Source organism: Fistularia commersonii, chromosome 12 (genome assembly GCF_037954325.1).
Source record: "Fistularia commersonii isolate RoL2024-O1a breed Wild chromosome 12, RoL_Fcom_v1.0, whole genome shotgun sequence".
In the NCBI taxonomy this organism is placed as follows: domain Eukaryota; kingdom Metazoa; phylum Chordata; class Actinopteri; order Syngnathiformes; family Fistulariidae; genus Fistularia; species Fistularia commersonii.
Genome location: NC_141295.1, coordinates 15,654,129 through 15,673,649, shown reverse-complemented (window position 1 = coordinate 15,673,649; position 19,521 = coordinate 15,654,129). Strand labels below are relative to the sequence as shown.

The following is a 19,521-nucleotide window of genomic DNA, read 5'->3' as shown; positions in this document are numbered from 1 at the left end:
GGGACCTCTAGACTCTATATCTGTTGGCCTCTCTGCCAACCCAAATTGAGTGTGTACACGGGGCGGCTCATTCCTCTGCTTTCACATCGCTGTTTCAGTTCTTCGGTCCCACAAGGCCAGTGGAGGGGGTTGTGGGAGACATATAAAAAGCTGGAGAGGAAAAGATGAAAAAAAAAAAAAGCAGATAAAGTGACATCTGAGTTAGGGAGAGGGAGGAAAAGACAACGAGGGAGTTGCATTGAGTTCCCGGGGCATAAAAAGCCAGTGAACCCTTCTTGACCTCTGACATAATAAGCATATAATTTTTTTGGACTGCCCTGTTTTCCATTGAGTGTTATACTGATACTCTTTGATTTTTATCCTTGCACGCTGACACAACCGTTAGCTATCCAGTGTGATCCACATTTTGATGCAGAGATGAAAGCTGCAGAGGCACTTTGAAATGCAGAGCCCCTACTCTGTGCCCACAGGACCCAGAGTTAATAATGACAGTGGGCACTGCGCACCCTCCAAACACCACCCCCATCCCCCACTGCATTGACATAGGCACAAAAAGATTGACCTTGGCTGGGTGTGAATAATTGGCATGCGGGGGGTTGTGGGAGGTGTTGCATCTCCGGTAATGCTTTCCTTCTTGTCTTATTTATCCTTTTCCTGAGAGAATATGATACACTGACTACTTTTCCTTTTTCTTTCCCTTTTTTTTGTAAGATTATCAAAGCTAAATTAATGATTTCGCTTCATTTTTTCATGGCATTTGGGTCGCAGCACTGGCCTGTACTACGCCGCCGGTTTCGCATTACATTCGCGATAAGACAATGCCAAGCGAGCAGCGTTTTCCCTGGGATCCAACATACATAGATAGTAAAAAAATATCTTGCTCAGAGAACACAGATCGGTTTGAGGCACCGTCGTGACGTTAAACTTGGCAACCGCTTCTTTGATACCGTGATAAGTAAACCTCAGCGTAACATCAGTGAAAAACAACTCTACATTTCGGAACCCTAGGACGTCAAAGTAACAATTAAAATTTGAACAGGACTTTGCAGAGGCGGTTATGTAAGAGCACAGCTATCAACAATTACATGGTTTTCTCGATTCTTAAATTCAAGATGGAATTTTCAATATTCTCTTTGCATGCTTCAAGCAGACCGGATATAAGCTCCAGCTGTCTGTGTACATTATTGATATATTGATTTAAAAATCAACCTTTTAATTTCATATTCTTAGAGATCAATAATACATGACGATCTCTTTTTTTTATTCAAAAAAATAATAGGGGTTACATTTGAAATTGGAAATCCGTTTAATTTATGCAGACTATTAAATTGAATCAATTTGATTTATGCAGAGAATTTTTCCCTAAGTGGGTCCGGAGTATTTTGAGCGAGAAATATCTTTTAGTTTCTCTTGTTTCTATTTGGACAACTAGGTTTAATCGTAATGTCCCTTGCTTTACAGCCAGCGCTGCGTGAGCTGATAGAGGCAGGCCTTTTGTGTGTGACCTGTTGTCCATACATCTCCAATGTAGCCATCAGTATCACTGTCCAGTGTCTAGCACACTGTCAGCTTGTGTTGGGTTCTCAACCTGCCCCATGCAGCCCTGTGCTTTTTTTTTTTTTTTTTTTTTTTTTTTTCTCCGGGAGAAAACAGCAGCCAATTGTCAGAGGGAGATCAGGCTGGCGTGACAGAGGTGGAAAGCTAATGAAGTTATTTGACGGCAGTCCTGGCCACAGAGCGAGAGGTGAGGCGCAGTGGACAAGCGCCTGGCAGCGAGACGGATGAGGCGTGAGAGCGAGGCGGGTGGGGGCGCAGCAGCGGGGTGCAGGCAAAAGAACAGCAATGTAAGTAGCGTTGGTGGCAGGTGTCAGAAGGCTGTGATAACATGGAGACAAACTGATAGCATTGTCAACCGTGAGCTCGAACCAGACTCGCCGCGTACGCGCAAAGGAGATGACACGGGCTCGGGTCTGCGCTCACACAGGCAGGGGGACTCAGAAGAGATGCCCAGTCACCCAGAGACACCCGTCTCCTCCTCAGATCTTTGCTCACTTCACAAGACGACGTGTCAGAGACTGAACACTCATCATGATATTGTGATGGTGATATTGCGACAGACAAAAGGCTGAAGTGTAAGCTTGGCACTGTATGCTCAATTGTGCCTGTTGGGACTGTGCTATTAGAATTTTCTATTGAGCCTTTAGCTTGGAGGTATGAAAAACTTGCCTATTGGATTCGCCTGCTAAATAATTCATTGGGCAATGTAACATAGATTCTAAGTGGAAATACACTCTATTTTTAGCGACAATGCAAAAGGTCACTGGAGTGTTGTGACTTTGTGTGGGTGCCTGTCCAAGGGTTTTTATTCCCATGAAGCCATCGGGGGGATTTGAGTATCAAAGCTTGTACTAAATCAGTATTCGCCGGTGTGTTGTAGGCATCGCACCCTTTGCATATTTCGTCGGAAAGCAGGACGACATAGAACGCTCGATGTTATGACAACGTAAACCAAAGATTCGTCCGAAGAGCCGAAGAAGAATGTGTCTGTGCGAGTAATCTGATAGTGTATTTTCGTGTGTATCTGTAAAGCTGTGACCAAGTGTCCTGTCCCTGTCTGATCCGACATGGCCCAACACGCTTCTAATTAGAGGACGTCCTTCCAGGTGCTGACCAGGTTATACTTAGCCTGCCCGCTGACATCTGACGGTGTGACATTTCCAGCTGGTGCCGTGTGCGACCCTGCACCGCTGCCCCTGAACTTGAAGGTCACCGTCCGCCCCTCCTCCCACCCTTCCGCTTCTTTCTCTGCCTCTTGAACCGAAGACACGGGCCGCCATGGTGTGGCACTGTGGCATCGTGGTACCACACGGGCGGTCCGAACGCCAACGCCCGTCCCCTTTCGTCGCCCCGTACCCTGCCTCGCTGAACCCTCTATCCCTCCGACATAGATCATCATTAATCAGAAGGGCCAGAGTTGGCACAGATTGATGGCACGGACAGCGGGGGGGGGATGGGCCTACGGCGGCTAGAGATGTTAGGTGAGACGGTAGGGTGAGGAGTGGAGCAGATCTCTGTTGGGGCCAGAGGAGACTGGACAGCGGTTTGCCCAAGAGTGATAGCCTCTCTTAGATCCATGTCCTCTGTGTGAGTGTGCGTGGATCAGTGGCCGTTTGTGTGTGTATGTGTGTGTGTGTGTGTGTGTGTGTGTTTCTGCAGGTTACAAATTCAGGAAAAAAAAAAAAAAACTACAGTGTCAGATGTGAGGACTTCAGTTGTGGTTCCTTAACAGTAAGTCGTGACAAATCTGAGGACCGTATAAGAATTTAAAGTCATTTAGAGGTCAACTGATCATCGGTTCTAGTACTTTTGATTGGTTATTAGATATTTCCAGGGTTAGCGACCTACAGTAGTTATGATTTTTAGGAATGCACTCATCCCAAAAAGAGAAAGTTCGAAGATTGTCACTTGTTTTTACTCATCCAGAAATGTAATGTTATGCCTTGAACATAATTTAGTCTAGTTGTTGAAATTATTATTTTTTTTTGAGTTCTACTGAAGACAGCCTTTCAATCGCTTCGTATTTGGCAATAAATATGAACAATTTCCAAAATGAATTATTGAAAATGTCGGTCACGGGTCAATAATCAAGGTGCACCAACACACTGTTGCTTCCTAAGAACCCCTCCATTGTGGTTTCAGGCGCAGTTTCAACATTTCAGTATTTTCCCAATTTCAATTTTTTTTACAAATTCTTCTCATTGAAAGCTCACTTGGAAAAGCAGATAATTTGAACAATGACCAAAACACTGTCCGAATGTCAACGAGAACAGCTTTTACATATGGTCTTTCAGAAGTTTTGGAAAAACCAAAATTGGAGTTAGTTTTTAATGTATTGTGGTGGAGCGTGTGCTTTTGGACCCAGAGATAAATTTCCATTGATGCTGATAATAGTCAGCCAGTTAACAAGGACACACATTCATGAAATAATGTGAAGTTACTGAAAGTTAGTGAAATTATTCCCAGCTCAAGTAATTGTACCTACAACATGCACTAAATGAGTTACTTGGCACCCATAACTGTTGAAAATGTCATTGTACTTCAATGACAACTGTCAGTTTTGCACTTAGAACGCTGTATTCCACTGCTAACGGCAGTTTCCCGAGTGCACTTAATGAAGTCATGTTTTCAGATGTCCAAGCTAAACCACGCCGTCGATTTGGTTCTTAGCAACTTTACACAACATACTGATCATAATCACTTTCAATTTTAAATATGTTATAAGGTATCGTCCAAAGTAAACTGTTATTTTGGCACAGTGTATCTTATAACACAAAGGGAGAAACTAAAGTAAGGTGTCTGCCTCACTGTTCCTTTCTTTGTGACAATCTGAAGTTGCTCCATGTCTAATTATTAATTATTCATCTAAGGCGGATTAGATGTGGCCCAGTTTCTCTCGGAGATGACTTTAGTGCAGTGGGATCCGTGTGACAGTTCGCTCTCGAACCCAGGCTGCATTGTGCAGAGATGGCAGATAAGGCTTCATCTGATTAACGGTACACTGTACAGGAGTACAGGAATCATTTTGTCTTTACATTCGAATGATGTTTGGGGCAAAGATGGTATAAGTAGCCCAGACGTGCATTTGAGACCAGCAGAGTCGGAAAAATTAAGTGGGGAAAGGGAAAAAATTGAGGAAGGAGAGAAGAACAGCAGCCGTGGCGTTGCACCCTCTGTTTGGCGCCAGCGTTCTCCAACTGTCTGTCTGGTAGTCACACCAGTCAATATAGAATTCTCAAAAGTTGTAAGTGTACGTCCCTCTGTTCAGCTGGGAGTCATTTTTTCCCTAATGCATAACACAAGGTAATGGATACCTGGATTATAGTTCACTTTAGATATTTTGTGTCTTTTTTTGTTATGGAAGAAATTTCACTCATCAATAATATTTGAATTCAGCAATCCTCTTTTGATTGCAATACATATTTCCCATTTTCTTTTTTGAATTCCATCCCTGTACGTTCTGCATTCTCAATTTTCGTTATTATTTTTTTGTTTTGGCTTGCAGCTGCTAACCAGAGGGAGGCATTGAAGTCTCCATCGCAATAGATATATCCCATTTTCTTTTTTGAATCTCATCTCAGTATGTTCTGCATTCTCAATTATTATTATTTTTTGTTGTTTTGGCTTGCAGCTGCTAACCAGAGGGAAGCGTTGAAGTCTCCATTCCACCTGAAGGAAGAGCCCAAAGTGGAGGAGGCGCAGAGCCCCAGACCTGCCTCCCAGTGCCAGATCCAGCCCAGTTTCCCTACGACATTCTGCCAGGATGGGACAACAGGTGCCGCTGCATCCTCAGAATGCCCAGGATCACTGAAACCGCGGGAAGGAAGCCCCACAGCTAAGAACAGCTTGCTGAGCCAGGATATCAACGTGAAAGTGGCCTCTGAGCTGCTGATAAAGCTTTCAGGTAAGACACGTAAACACCTATGGATCTCCACATGCTTGAAGTCAGACGGAGCAAACAAGGATTATGAATTCCCCTTTTAGCTGAAGCTCTGTTTTAATTTCACAGACTATTCTAAAGCACGGTAACAGCACTCTATAAACTACATACCTCAGTTGCAAAACAATGGACAAGAAAATGCGACTGATTCTCCTGAAAAACCGTCACCAACTAAATGCCTTATTGTTATTATTTGTAGAAACACTTTGTGTTTTGAGCTTTAAATCAGCCAAAAGCAGCGGAGGAATTTAGCCAAAGGTCAAATTGGCCACTTGATATAAACTGGAATTATGTTGTTTGTGTTTGGTACACATAACCAGGCTAAAACAAGGGGCTTCTCAAAGGTCAAGGCATCACATACGTGTCGGTCTCTGTGGGCTCTTGCTTTTGCTTATGGCTGCACAACCTTAAAACTTCAGTATTTACCGAGATAATATTAAGGTCACTTTCCTTTCTTTGGACTCCTCTATCTCTTTTTCTCGACTCAAAGGGAAACAATAGGTAGCGGAGGTCCCCAAGAAATGGTCAATTGTTTGCAGACGATCCACTCATTTTATAGAAACGTTCTCCTTGCATTGTAACCAATCCGAACAAATCATACCGACATCAACTCCACATAACCGGTTCTAGCTATGCAAGATGTACGCTTGGTTCTTGTGTTTCAAAACAGTGTGTCGCGATATGTAAATAATGGCTTTTGTTTTCCATTATTTTATACATGTGTCACCGCTAAAGCGATGGCTTCAGGAGATCGTTTCAACTAATCGCGAATGACATTTCCCCAAATATGTACGAATACCTGCCAACATTTGCAACTCATCCAATCTGTATAGCATATATCTTGAAATTATGTTTGATAACAAGGTAACGTTTTTTTTTTTTTTTGCTTGCGTGGATCGGCACGATCGGCGTCCTGAAATTGGCCGTCATCGTATGGCAGAAATAGCCAGTCATAGAGTTGTGATACATCCTGTTACAACCCCTTAGAGTAAAAGGTAGCCTGATGGTGGCGCAGTGGGGCGTTGCTCCATTTGCCACCCTTTATCCTGTGCCAGTGTGTGCGTGCTTGTCAGACACCTCACATACCGCTTGCCATTGTTCTCTCTGGGTCGACTGGTGTTCAGAGTGACTCATGCTGGCTGGGAGCTTTGTGGCACTACACGTGTGCTGCTTCACTGCCTGCCCCCAGGTCACGTTTGCCAGCGTGTGTACATGTGCTTTTCTGTGTGGGTTTGAGGAAGACAAAGATGGGATGATTATACTTAAAAACAACAGTAAAACACTAAATTAAGATGCGGCTCTTTGTGTGTAAATTGGAGAAAGTGAATAGTGTAGGCAGCATAAAATTGCTGTGCTGTTTTGCTTTGTTTTAATACCACTACCCTTTTCTCTATTGTCATTTCGCCCGTTTCAAATCCGTGCACTGATGTTACCCTGCCAGTTTATTTAGACCTCGAGCAGCATGGCCAGCGTTTTATCCCCTCCCATCACTTACACTAGCTCTGCAAGGTTGACCTAGGTTAGGGAAAGATGCTGCAGCGTTGATCCGTCTGCTAGCTCCCTCTGCCCTCTCACACAGTCCTCAGAGCTCAGTGCCGTCCATTACCATGGCAACAGCGGGGGCGGTAGATGGAGAGGGCTGTCTAGAGTGACAGCCCTGACAAGAGTCTGGACCCTCAAATGACTCTGGGAGAAGGGGGAGGGGGTACGGTGAGGAGGACCGGAAAGAGCCAGTGAAAGGTCAATGCCGTTACAGTCACATGTTATTAGAGTCATGAGGTTCAAGGGCATCTACACTATCGCCTCTCTCTGTCCCCTGCTAAAGGTCAGCCCCAAAACACAATAACCCAGTAAGGATACATAATAGGCAAATCACATCGGGGAGTTTAACTTAAGCACTTTATTTTTTTTCAAGACATCACTCGTGTGTTCTGAAGCACTTACTTCCTCATTCTTACAACAAACGGCGACAGCCTAATTACATTTTTGTTGCTCGTCTTTTCCCGACCGCAGCATCTGACAGTCAAAGCATGTGGGGTCGTCATCATTATTGCCCATTGTGCGGTAACACGAGTTGCATCATCCCTTTAACTAGGTCACTTCTTCTCTCCACCCCCACCCCACTTTCTTATCAAACATTGGTCGGCGATGTTGAGTTGTCTTGCAAGCGCTACCTCCCCCACATCTGTTAAAAAGCAGGCTGCTGGTGTCTGGGGGCTAATTATACCAGGCTAAATAGTCCCTCGTGCCAGCGGCTAACGTGTATTAGCAGATGGGCAGTGGTGTTGCGGGGCAAGGGGATCATGGAGTCGCATTAAGAAAGGGGGTGGGGTTTCGGGGCCCTAGGTGGTGCCCCAGCAGACTGGCATCATGCGGGTAACAGCCGCGCCACCCACTCACCATCTAGCCACAATATAGGTGTGAAAATCACACTTTGTGCTTGCTTAACTCATTCCTTATTCCTTAGGAACAGGGCCTATATGTCTAAGGATATCTTGCCAACCATCTCCCCGCTGCACCGAGTGGTCGTTCCACCTCGCCTTTTAACAATTGAGGAATTTCGATCGCTTCGGTGCCGAGAGACTATAGCAACGCCAACGTCATTTTAGATTACAGGGTCCCGTTTGTTAATTTGATCGAAATTCTCAACCTCGCCACACTTGTAGCAAAAACAACTGGTTGCTCTTCAGCTCTGCATTACAACGGTAAAGGAATTCATTGAATGCAGCAAGGACCTAAGAGACACCGGTAGTTGCATCCGCACTGGCCAAATGTGATTGATAATTCACATTTTTCACATTTTTTTTTTCCAGACAAAGGTAATTTCCTGTGGAATTTCCATCTATAAGCTTGAATTATTGTCAGGAGGCAATCCCTTGACCACTCATCCTGACCTACCACAGTCATTGGGATTGCATTAGGGATCAACTAGGTGTTGCAACTTTTACCAGGAAGAAGTGACCCTACAGTTTTATAAATTGAAGGGCTCTCAGTACAATTTTAATGCAAACTCTTGCTTTCCACCTCATATTTGAATTCAAAAGGCAGATGCATTCTAATGTGACCCACATTGCATCAGTCCAGCTGTTTTGAGGTACTTAACAGAAGATGAACATTTTTATACAAAGTCAGTTGTGCATCACCTCAGGCTGTATGCCACAGTTCACCACAAGACAGGTCTTTTGGCACTAAGTTGTGTATTTTTCTTATAGCAGCTTGCGGAGTGTTTCATTAACTTGTTTTCTGTAATTATTGCACGTTTACAATGCACACTTACACTTCACACATTAATAGAGCACGGTCAACTCGCTGATGTGCCAACAGACCGGGCTCTGTGACAGCTATTTTCTGTGAAATGTTAAGAGACAATTTTCACTTAAACCACCAACACGCTACTTAATTTCTATTGAGCTCGCATGACTGCTAGGTTGGACAATAAAACACTGATGAAGGTTACGAAAGCAAAGACTCGCCCGAGCAGTAGTAGTACATTAATGTACATGAGCTGCGACAGTGTTCAATCGTTCTATTTAGACGGCTAGCTTTGTTTCCTTTTTTTTCCCCCCAAACTGAGTGTATGTCATTATACTCTCTTGATAGGACCTCACCAATAATGCATTAAGTCCTGCAAGTCTTTGCCCCTTTGAATATACAACCTCAGCTTTACTTTATGACTTTTCGTAAAGCACAACTCTGCTTTTAGTGTCCTCACCATACCCCCTCAGTGTGCCCGCTCACTGACCTCTCATACTCCCACCCTCCCAACCTCAATATCTTTATTTCTGTCACACTTATTCCTCATCGCTGCCGACAATTATGTGCACAGAAAAATAGAGTTACTTGTTTTACCCCTTTTAATAAAGTGTTTCCTCAGTAGCTAGTTGCGGAAGTAATTGACACTGTCGCCGAGACAATCGACCATCTTATTGTATCTTGAAGTCATTTGGTAAACCTTACAGGCATTGCATGAGCTCCGGCTGCCATTTGTGGCTAATGTTTTGTGCAGTGCCACTTTGTTAGGGCCATATTTAGCTCTTTAAGGGTCGTTCATCAACCACAATGTTCACCAGTCAGATGTTGCAGCAGTTTGCAACCGGCAAAAGCCTGAACTAACAGCTAGCTGGTTGAGGATCAATTGTAGCAGCAGCTGTCTGTGAAGTCTGCAGGCAAGGCTGCTGTGGCTCCCACATGACATGCAGTCTCCACACTGCAGCCTTTGAAGCGCCTGAACTCTTCACCCCTGTCTGAGCAGGTCGACTAGAGAGCAGGAGAATAGAGAGAGAGAGAGAAAAAGATGGGGGCAGGGATTGAGAAATGTAGAATAACAGGACAGGGGTAGACTTGGTTAACGGAAGGGGGAGAGGTGGAGATGTTGTCATTTAGGATCTAGCCATTCCTCATCTGTCCCTCCCCCAGCTCCCCTCTCTCTCTTGTCCTGCTTTCTTCTCTCCTCGCTAACCCTCAGGTGTTCTTTTTCTGGCACCGTTTGACAATGTTTTCCCTCTCTTTACCCTTCCCTCTTCTCTCCCTCTGCCTGTCTCCCGCACTGCCTGTCCTCCCGGGTCTTTGTTCTTACATGCACGATGCATCAAAGTGGAGCAGCGATTTTTTTTTAATAACTTTATATAGATAAAGTCAATAATCTTATGTGGCTGTTATTGCGGGGCTACACACCCATCCTGGATCTGTGCATTGTATAGCGTACTGTCAGTGAAGTGTTAAGACTGTGTCACGGCCACGCAGATTCAAGTAGACACCAAAGGTCAGAGTTGATCACTAAAAAGAGAACATAGCACAAACCCCAGTCACTTTGATTCTAGCTCAAAACCGGAATAGTGATGTGTCAGAGGGGAAAAAAAAAAAAAGACACATACAGTATCTTTGTTTGGCAATCACTCGACATTCATATACATCTTTTAGATTATGGAACATGCTTGCCAGCTTGTACCCAAAGGAGCTGATTTGAGCTTTTTCTTTTTTCTGTCAGATCCGCTCAATTTAACGCAGACCGTCCCATAGTTTGTATCATTAAAGATCCCTGTCTTTATGCACATATGTTTAAATTGATTTCAAAACCATTTTTTTTCCGCAACTAGAAATCGGAGGTTCATCCTCTGTGGGCAACGGCGGCTATCAAGAGAGCAAAAGTGCAGCGATGATTGCAAGTAGTTTTGAGTCTTGTTTAAAATTGTGTGGAGTTTGAACTAATGACGCATGCTCTGTAAAAGTCACCCCTGCTCTTGATTGAGTGAAAAGTTACACTCTTTTTTACGGTTAAAGCATAACGAAAGAACAAGAAGTGGGTTCACGTAGACCGATACGCCCTCATTTTGTATGTCTTGGTACACAGTCCCTCTGTAGATGGTTTCATTCACCCCTTTCCACCTCCTCATCTACCATCCCCTCATCCCCTCTAACCATTGCAGTCAAAAATACTGTTGCTGCACCAATCACATTCTTTCACACTTGACTTGTCCACTTTCAGCCAAAGTTCAGACAAGGCTGTCATTTTTGTTTCACCTAACACCACAGTGACATTTCAGTGTAACCGGTGATTTTTCAAGTATCAAATTATCACGTAATGTTTTTTTAAATACTGTATGCAATCTGCAGAAAATCAGTGCAAAAGAAGGGGTTCTGCTTGAAATCATTTTATGATCATATCTTGCAATGGGAAGACGATACATAAAATAAAGATTTAGGAGAACGGGCGCTGCACAGCGTTATGACTCCAACCAAAAAGCCATATCTGTTATCAGTGCGGGGCTGTGGGGCCATATTGTTTTGTTGTTATTGTTGTTGTTGTTGTCATTGTTTGTTTTGGCGAGGTAGACTTTCAGTGTGTCCCGCTCGGATGCGATGCCTGTCGTGCGGTGTGTTTGCCTTGGAACGTTTCCTGTTTTCACCATGTGATCCCACAGTAATGGTTGTAAGCATGTTTGTCCCAGAAGTGGGAATTAAAGTACACTTGGTATCACTTAGGATGTGTTTTTGTAAATGGCCCACTCAGCCTGTGTTGTGAAGGGTGACGATCCAATGATGGAACCTTGTGTGTCCCTTGGTTGACCCTTTCAGAGCAGTGCCCCTTTACTCCACCCTCCCCTCGCTCCTCCTCAGCTTTGCCCCTCCATCCGCCTCGCCTAGGTTACTCTTGGCCAACTCTGACCACAAGATTAAGGGATTAGTGGGGCTGATGGTTGTCAGTGTCCCCCCTCATGCTGGCTTCTACCAATAAACCAGACACCTGGATCTTGGGGGGGGGGAACCAAGCGCCTGATGGGACCTTACACTTAAATCCATCACACACACGCTGTTTAAGCGGCCGGCGTTCACATGTGTACACATTGCTCCGAAGGTCCAGTCCTTGTGTCGTTACACCGTTCTCCTAAAAATGAGGGTTATGTACGGAGGGGTGGCGGGGTTAGCGCAGGGTCTCGTATTCCACCCTCCGCTTTCTCCTCCGGCTCTTTTTTTTTCCACACGCCCCGCCCCGTGCCCTGATTCCCTGCCCAATTTATACGTCCCATAATCGTGCTGAGTTGCCATTATAGCTACGCTGTATAAACCCTACTGCTTTGACTTGCGCCTGCCACATCACAAATACCAAACAAGGTCTCCTGCCATTACCCAAATCAGAGACTAACCACCTCGTAAATGAAAAGATGGTAAGGGATACCGATTTTTTTTCCTCCCACATAATGCAGCTGCGCGGTGCTCAACAGCTGTATGTAAAACGGTTTCTGTTTATCACATCATTCTGCGACGCCAACCTGCATCTGCTCTCTTTGAATCGGTTTATTGGTCCATAGATGTGCGTACAACATCACTCGAGGGAAGAGAGAGTCCGTGTTTGAACAGCCCGGGACATTCCTCACAGATGCCATCTTTCCCTCGGTCTTTTCAGCTTGCACTCTTCATCTCACCTTTTGAACACGTGTGCAAAAATTGGGTCAACGGTGGCTTCACAACAATGCGGTGGCCAGATTTTTGATTCCGGTTGTGTATGTATGTGCTTTTGTGTATACGTGTTGGGGGAGTGTGAGGGGCGTCATCTACTTGTCACAAGCAATGATTCATGGCCTCTAGCTGTACATTTAAAACGTTTTATCGTCTTTGCTTTTTGCCTTTGTGAACTTGCATGAGCTGCTGCAGCCCTCCCCAACCCAGAGCATGACCTCCCGGTGCCCTCTTGGCGTAATAACCACTTGAGATGCAAACCGGCTCGGCTTGGGCTCAGAGGCAACAGTCATATTTGTCCGTTATTTGGATATTGTTGAGTGTTTTTGGCTTTTATTCATCCCTTCAGCATCACTTAAATTTGTATCTCGTGTTCTTGTTAGTTGTGCATGTTTTGTTGTAAATATATGATCATTTTAGGATGATTACAGTTCTGACATAAGAAAATACTCTGGATATTGACATTAGGTTGCCCTTGTGGTTTTGCTGAGCAAATTTTGAAGACAGTTTTTCTTTGTCTTTTCATAATGTATTATGAACAGCGTGTTTGGTCAGTAACAAAGATCCGCTTGCTTGAAGCTGTCATAAGGAAGTAAAATGAACCTGAGGAGATACTTGCATCAGTTTTTTTACTAGTAGACATCAGATTAAGATTAAATTTATTGCACATTCACAGTGTAATAATTGTAGAGCTGCATTGATTAGCTGCCGTCTATTAATCATCATAATTAACCTCAGCTAATCACAAAAAAATCCCATTCCAGCTCTTCGCATGTGAATATTTTATACTTTGATTCTTTGAAAGACAGCTATGTCTCTTCGGGCTGATGAGTCCTTTTTGAATCAATAGTCAACGTTTTACCCGATTTTCCGACTTGACCAGGAAACTTATCAATGAACGGACACGGATAAGACCCGAAATCAAAATAATTATTTGTGGCCTGTATTAAACGCATTCAGAGGGTAATTTGAGATAAAGAAGATGTATCGACAGTATCATGTCATGGTATATCATCGACAGTATAAAGCGAGTGCCACACTTCTGACCCGTCATCCTTTGGCTCCATATCCACACTCAATTCAAGTCCAATAAAGCACAAATGCAAAGTGTTGTACATATCAGTCGTGCTTTCTTTCATTTTGTCACTTTACTTACTGCAAGGCCATTACGCTGCACCAAATTTTGTACATTTCTGTTCAAGACTCACAGTGAAACTATGTCCTGTGGATAAAAAAGAAAAAAATTCGAGCGGTAAAACTACGCTAGTCGAATCCCTTTGTTCAAAGTCCGAGTAATAATTGCCCTCCGGGTCAAATATCTCCTGCAGAGAACAACAAAGATGCCCAGTTCCAGAAGGTGAAAGTGAAGACGGAGCCCATGGAGGTGGATCCAGCCCCCGCAGAACTCACCCCACCTGCTTCTCACCTGCTGGCCTTCAGCACTTTAGGGGCGAGCGAGAAGAGTGAGCCAATGCCCGAGACGCTGGCCCGCCCCCAGAAAGACCTCTTTTCCCAGGACATATCGGTCAAAATGGCCTCTGAACTACTGTTCAAATTGTCAGGTATGTGCTTTCAAGACATAAATGTGCTGTCAGGCACACAGCGCTCTCTGAGCGCTCGTAGATCCACAACTCACATGCACATGGGTAGCGGCGTAGCTTTCTGTTTCCTTTTTTTTTTTTTTCTGCCATTGCTCCACTGCACTGTAAACCTTGGGCATTTTGATACCTGACTATAAAACCCACATTTTTCTATCGCCATCCACTGGTGGCTCAGCTGTAAAGTCAAGGATATAACATGTAATAACATCCTGCTGTTTACCTGCATGACCATGAAAGTTACATCGAAGCAGCAGACCGCTGTTTGTATTTCTAGATTAAGACAGAGCTTTGATGTGTATCCATGGCCTCCAGAGGAAAGACACAGGTGTGCGTGAGCGCACGTGTGCGTGCACGCGGTCGTGCATGCATGTATGCATGTACGCGTGTGTGGTCAAGCTGTCAGGCTCGGGCTCTGACATCCACTCTATTCAGACGCTGATTGCTTCACTTATGTGTAAAAATCTTTTCTTTCCTTGCTTTCTCACATATTCACAAATTCACACATTGACAGCCCCCCTCCCCCCACCCACCCCACCCACCCACAGTGTTGCATGCACACCTTTACACACTCACACAAGGCCCCATGGGTAGTGGTGTCTGTACAAATGCCCCCCTCTTCCCTCCTCCTCTTTCCTCCTTTCTCTCATTCTCTCTCTCTCCCTTGACTCGTTTTCAGACATGCCGGCTCAAGCACACTTGGCTGCGCACGTCCCCCCCCCCCCCCCTCCCGCCGCCCTCCCGTCCCCCCACCTCCCGCACTTCCCCTCCCTCTTCCTCCCTTTACATTTCTCCCGTACGACATCTCCATGGCAACATGGAAAGAGACCTCTGTCCTTGGCGAGCGGTGTGAAGAAGTGGGGTGTTTAGGGTAGCGGCGGAGGAGCGGGGTTATTGCGAGGGGGGTCAGCGGGGGTATACGGTATGCCCACCCATGGAGCCCAGGGCATCACCAGCCTGGCAACTGAGACAGCGGCGCTCTTGGAGGCAGGTTTGAATGTTAGGGGTACTAAAACACAGCACACCGCTGTCACACAATGAGCAATCAATATGAATTACCCAGAGCTGCAAGACCTCAGAGACACATCAGTACCAAGGTCGCTCTGAACACTGAGATGGTTGCAGCTTTGAAATTCACTTCTGTTCATCTCTTTGAAACTCACATACGCGACTCAATTCTCAGGCATTTTATAGCGTGCTTGACCGTTGCACACTGAAAACCCGTAGTCTGTGCTTGTGTTTTCTTTCACTTAACACTTAAAAACCTCTTAATTCATTTAGGTTAAAGCCGCAGCCACACTGTGTGAAACCGGAAAAAAACAACCATTTGTTATCGATAAATCATTCAATTATTTTAGCGCCATCTATCGTGGTGCTATACAGACTTCTTTTTGGATCACCACGTGCTATTTATTTCACACAAATCAAATGCCATTTGTCATTTTGAGCTTCTTAAATGGGAGTCCCTATAGACCAGGTAGGTATGTCTCATTAGGAGGCCGGCGATATCTAAACGTAGATATTTTGAATCTTCATACTGGTATACACTTAATTTGATGAGCTAAGGATGGCTTTGCGTGAGCACTTTCCAGATTGCCACGTTAGCTAGCCTCATGTTTAAAAAAAAAAAAAAAAAAAGGAAGGAAGGAAGGAAAAAAAAAGAAGAAGCTGCAGAAGCTCAGTGTGACCATGTTTTCTGGCAGTAGTGCTATCAGTAGTATCAGTTGTAGTACCAGTAGAAGTACCAGATTAAAAACAAGCTGCGTCCGTGGACAGCTTATAGCACAAGATTACATCACTGCTAGACTGCTGGGCTGCCTATCAGCGTGTTTGAGGGTCAGAAATTCAAAGAGCCAGTTTGATAACTTGTGCCAAAGTGAATTGTGCCATCGAGAAGTAAAAGAACATGTCGTCATGGCATCGCTATTTAGTTAAAAAGTATATGTAATAACGGACACGGAGCAGCAATTGTTTCTCAAGCACGGCTTACACTCATATGCTAATGCACCGACACACTAATCAAAATTACTTTGTTTTTTCGATGGAACTCGTCCATTTACGGATCAAGCGGTAGGTCATCAGCAGCGCCACATGTATTCACCATATTGTTCGGAGGAAGAAAACCCCAGGTTATTTTGACCATCACTTGTGAACGCACATTTTGTATTTCTTCCTCTCCCATAAGTGCAGTGCATATGTACACACTTTGATGGTTTTTTAAGAGGAAAAAAAGTCCTCTTTTTATATCCATGTCCAAATGCTTTTAGCACTGAACAACAGGCTTATTATGAGAGAGTAATACAATCATCCGATGCTGTATCTCATGGTGGTATGGGTGGGTGCTGAACTCGGTGACCTGAGAAAGGCGTTTCCCTTCAACATATGAAAATGCAAACCAAGTTGAATGAGGAAAACTTGAATAAACCAGAGATATGATGGTTCCTATGATCACATCCTTTTTTTTTTTTGCTTGTCACTGTAGTTTGTACGTAATTATGCTTTTTCACATTTCGGGAAACTTACTTGATTGCGTTCAAAATACCGTGGGGAAACAAACCATGATTAAACATCACCTAAAAATCAGCAAGCTATTCCCCTGAAAGACAAATAAGAATTCACTTAAAATAATCAGTGATAAATAACTCAAAAAGGAGGAATCGTTTGAAATGTTCAGATAATTAGAAATCAATTTCAAGTGTTAAATAGAAAGCGAAACATCCGCAGGAAGTGAAAATACATCATCAGCTGGGAAAAAATGTGGCGCAACAGACACATGATTTCCATATCTAATCAGAAGGAACTATGTAGTGAATATTGCCATTTCACCCAATGCAAAAATTGCAATCTGCAAAAAAAAAAAAAAAAAAAGAAGGAAACTTTACACTGGTGTTAGCATAGTTGCCAGGGTCCCGTGTCTGTTTGCAGTCATAATAATGCCCAGTAGTGGCTAAACTGTCCAACTGTTGCATTGCTCATAATAACAAACAGTTAAAGGTGTCTTTTCAACTTAAAGATTTATGGAATGCAACTCGGGTGCACGATCCAGATTTTTCAAAAAACTTTTTCATATTTGTGTTGCTCACTGGGCTAACTTTCAGCCCACGGGTCAGCAGGCTCACGAGGGAGACTCCCACTCTTCCAGATGGCCGGTGCACTCCTGCTGCCATGGCAAACCTGTGCCTTATCAGATGAGCTAAACTTAAAGTCATGCACCAGTCTGGCTCATATAGTGTTTGAATTTGTATTCTACAATGGCCTATGTGAAGGAAAGGGAATTTTTATTTGCTTCACTGGCAGCTGGCCAAACATGAGAATCTGCTTTGACCACAAATTTAAATATGAATGAATAGTCGTAGAGGTGAATGTATTCTTTCACATGGAAATGTTGTTTATAAGGCTGCTTTCATACACAAAGTCCAACTCAAATTAGGAGGAAAAAAATAGATTGCACTAAGTTGCGTGTGTGATCAATTAACTGTATTGATTCTCCTCCTCAGAAAAAGTCAGCAAAGCCAACAACCACAAGGACAGTAGTATGGTGGGATTAAATAGGTAAGTGAATAATATACCACAAGGGGGGGGGGGGGATTCTCACTAGCATGTTTTTTTTTTTTTTCAACTCACAGCCACACAGGATTTTTTTTTTTTTTTCCCCAGAAATATTGATCACTCCACTGTTAACATTGTAAGTGTAATTGAGGATATTGTCTATCTGTGTTTTAGTCCATTCTTGGACGAGTGCTTCAGACAATCACCCTTCAATTCGCGCTCCAAAAGCTCTTCCCCTGCAGAGGCCTGCTCTTCTACCAGGGCAGCATTTCATGGTAAGACCTATAAAGAATTCATACAAGCAGGAACACACACACACACACACACACACACACACACAGACAAGCAGACAGACAGACAGACAGAGAAGGCAATGGATTCCTTTATTGGGTTTTTATGGTCTTTTATGTTCGCCATGTGTTTAAATTTAAGATAAACTGACAGAAAAATAAAAGCAGAAAGCCAGTAGTGGGAATTCGTTCTTGATATTCTCAATGTGTCGTGCACACAAACAGACACGGGTCCGCTCTCACCCGCTCAAACAGGGGCTTTGTAGCCGTGAGTGCTACTCGACTTCAAGCTCTGCATTAAGACACCTCTGCGAGTGTGTACATGGCCTGAAGGACACATCACAATTAAACCCCCCAACTTTACACCATCTCAACCTGCATTCCGGTTCATCTCATCCCCGCCCGTTTCATAGTCTGAGCACCAACAGGCCTTTCTGCTCTCTCACACATCTCCCACACCTGAAGGCCTCTGCCCAGGGCAGCCCCCGTCTTCCTCTCCTGGCATCTAAGAACTTCCCTCCACAATCCTTTGGCAGTGTGAGATTCAGAGGTTAATTAGCTTGTGCCAGCTTTGCCTGTCCCCCTGCCAGTTAATGGAAATCTGATTGGCTTCTGGGTGTCAAAGAGTGTCCTGAAAGTTAATTCGCCCATTCCACCTCCCCTTTCCCTTGTGTGTTTAAGCTTCAGATCCTCCTCTGCTTTTTTTTTTTTTTTTTATACTGGATTTCTCTTTATCGCACCTTCATATGTGTGTATCTGCACCGGTTTCTCATCCTCGTCGCGTCTCCGTTCCTCTTTCTTCCCGTTTCTAATCAACACCGCACTCCAAATATCTGCGAGCATTTCTGTCAATCCGTGAACTCGCAGTTCACCGGTTCACAACACAATTGTTACACCGGCCAACACGCTTTCTAGAAGCCCGCTCCGAGAATTTAGCTCTGTTTATTTTTATTTCACATACATGATTCATTGAGTGTAAAATTATTTTTGACTCGTGGATCATATTCCCCCTTGAAAGTCGCTTTGGAAGTCTTACAACTGAGACAAAATTGCTCACGGTCATGGTGGCGAATGGAGTGTGACCCCAATAATTATTTAGAGGGGAAGTTGAAAAGTCTGAACCTTGCCGTTTAAGCTACGGCGAGAGAATAAATGAGTGGGAATTTGCGATACACTGTGACTTCGAGTGCTCGCCGTCTTCCCCCTCAATCCGGGGTTTAACACGGGCCTTTTTTTTTTCTTGTTTGCGTCCCTCGCTCACCAGCTTTAATAGGGCTAATTAAACCATCACCCACTTCAAGCCCCACGCCACACCCTAATTGGCTTAATCACCAGTGTGTGTGCCGGGTCATGGCCTGGAGCTGACCGTCTTCTCCTCACCTCGCCTCGTGTGTCCGAGCCGTCCCCTGTTCTCACTCCCGAGACAAGTTAATGCTTTTATGCGCTTAGTCCCGTACGGCGGCCCGCCATTCTCAGAAGAAGACGTACGAAGACTGTGGGCTCGGAGAAAAGCCACGCGGACGGTTTGTCGTCACATTTTTAGAACCGACGCCCGGTCGGGAGACGCAGCCCACCTCGGGCAGGAGGTCGGGAGTTCATATTCTCAAACCTACACGAATCTCTCACCACG

General features: G+C 44.4%; 1 protein-coding gene across 1 annotated transcript in view; it reads left to right on the top strand.

Annotated features, from left to right (window-relative positions):
- znf827 (zinc finger protein 827) overlaps positions 1–19,521 on the top strand; it is a 69,225-nt gene that overhangs the window by 31,761 nt on the left and 17,943 nt on the right. Inside the window, exons 5-8 of the mRNA XM_086157364.1 lie at positions 5,189–5,461; positions 13,783–14,016; positions 17,550–17,604; positions 17,776–17,876. Of these exons, the coding sequence (XP_086013490.1) occupies positions 5,189–5,461; positions 13,783–14,016; positions 17,550–17,604; positions 17,776–17,876 (663 nt within the window). The remainder of the gene's footprint in view (positions 1–5,188; positions 5,462–13,782; positions 14,017–17,549; positions 17,605–17,775; positions 17,877–19,521) is intronic.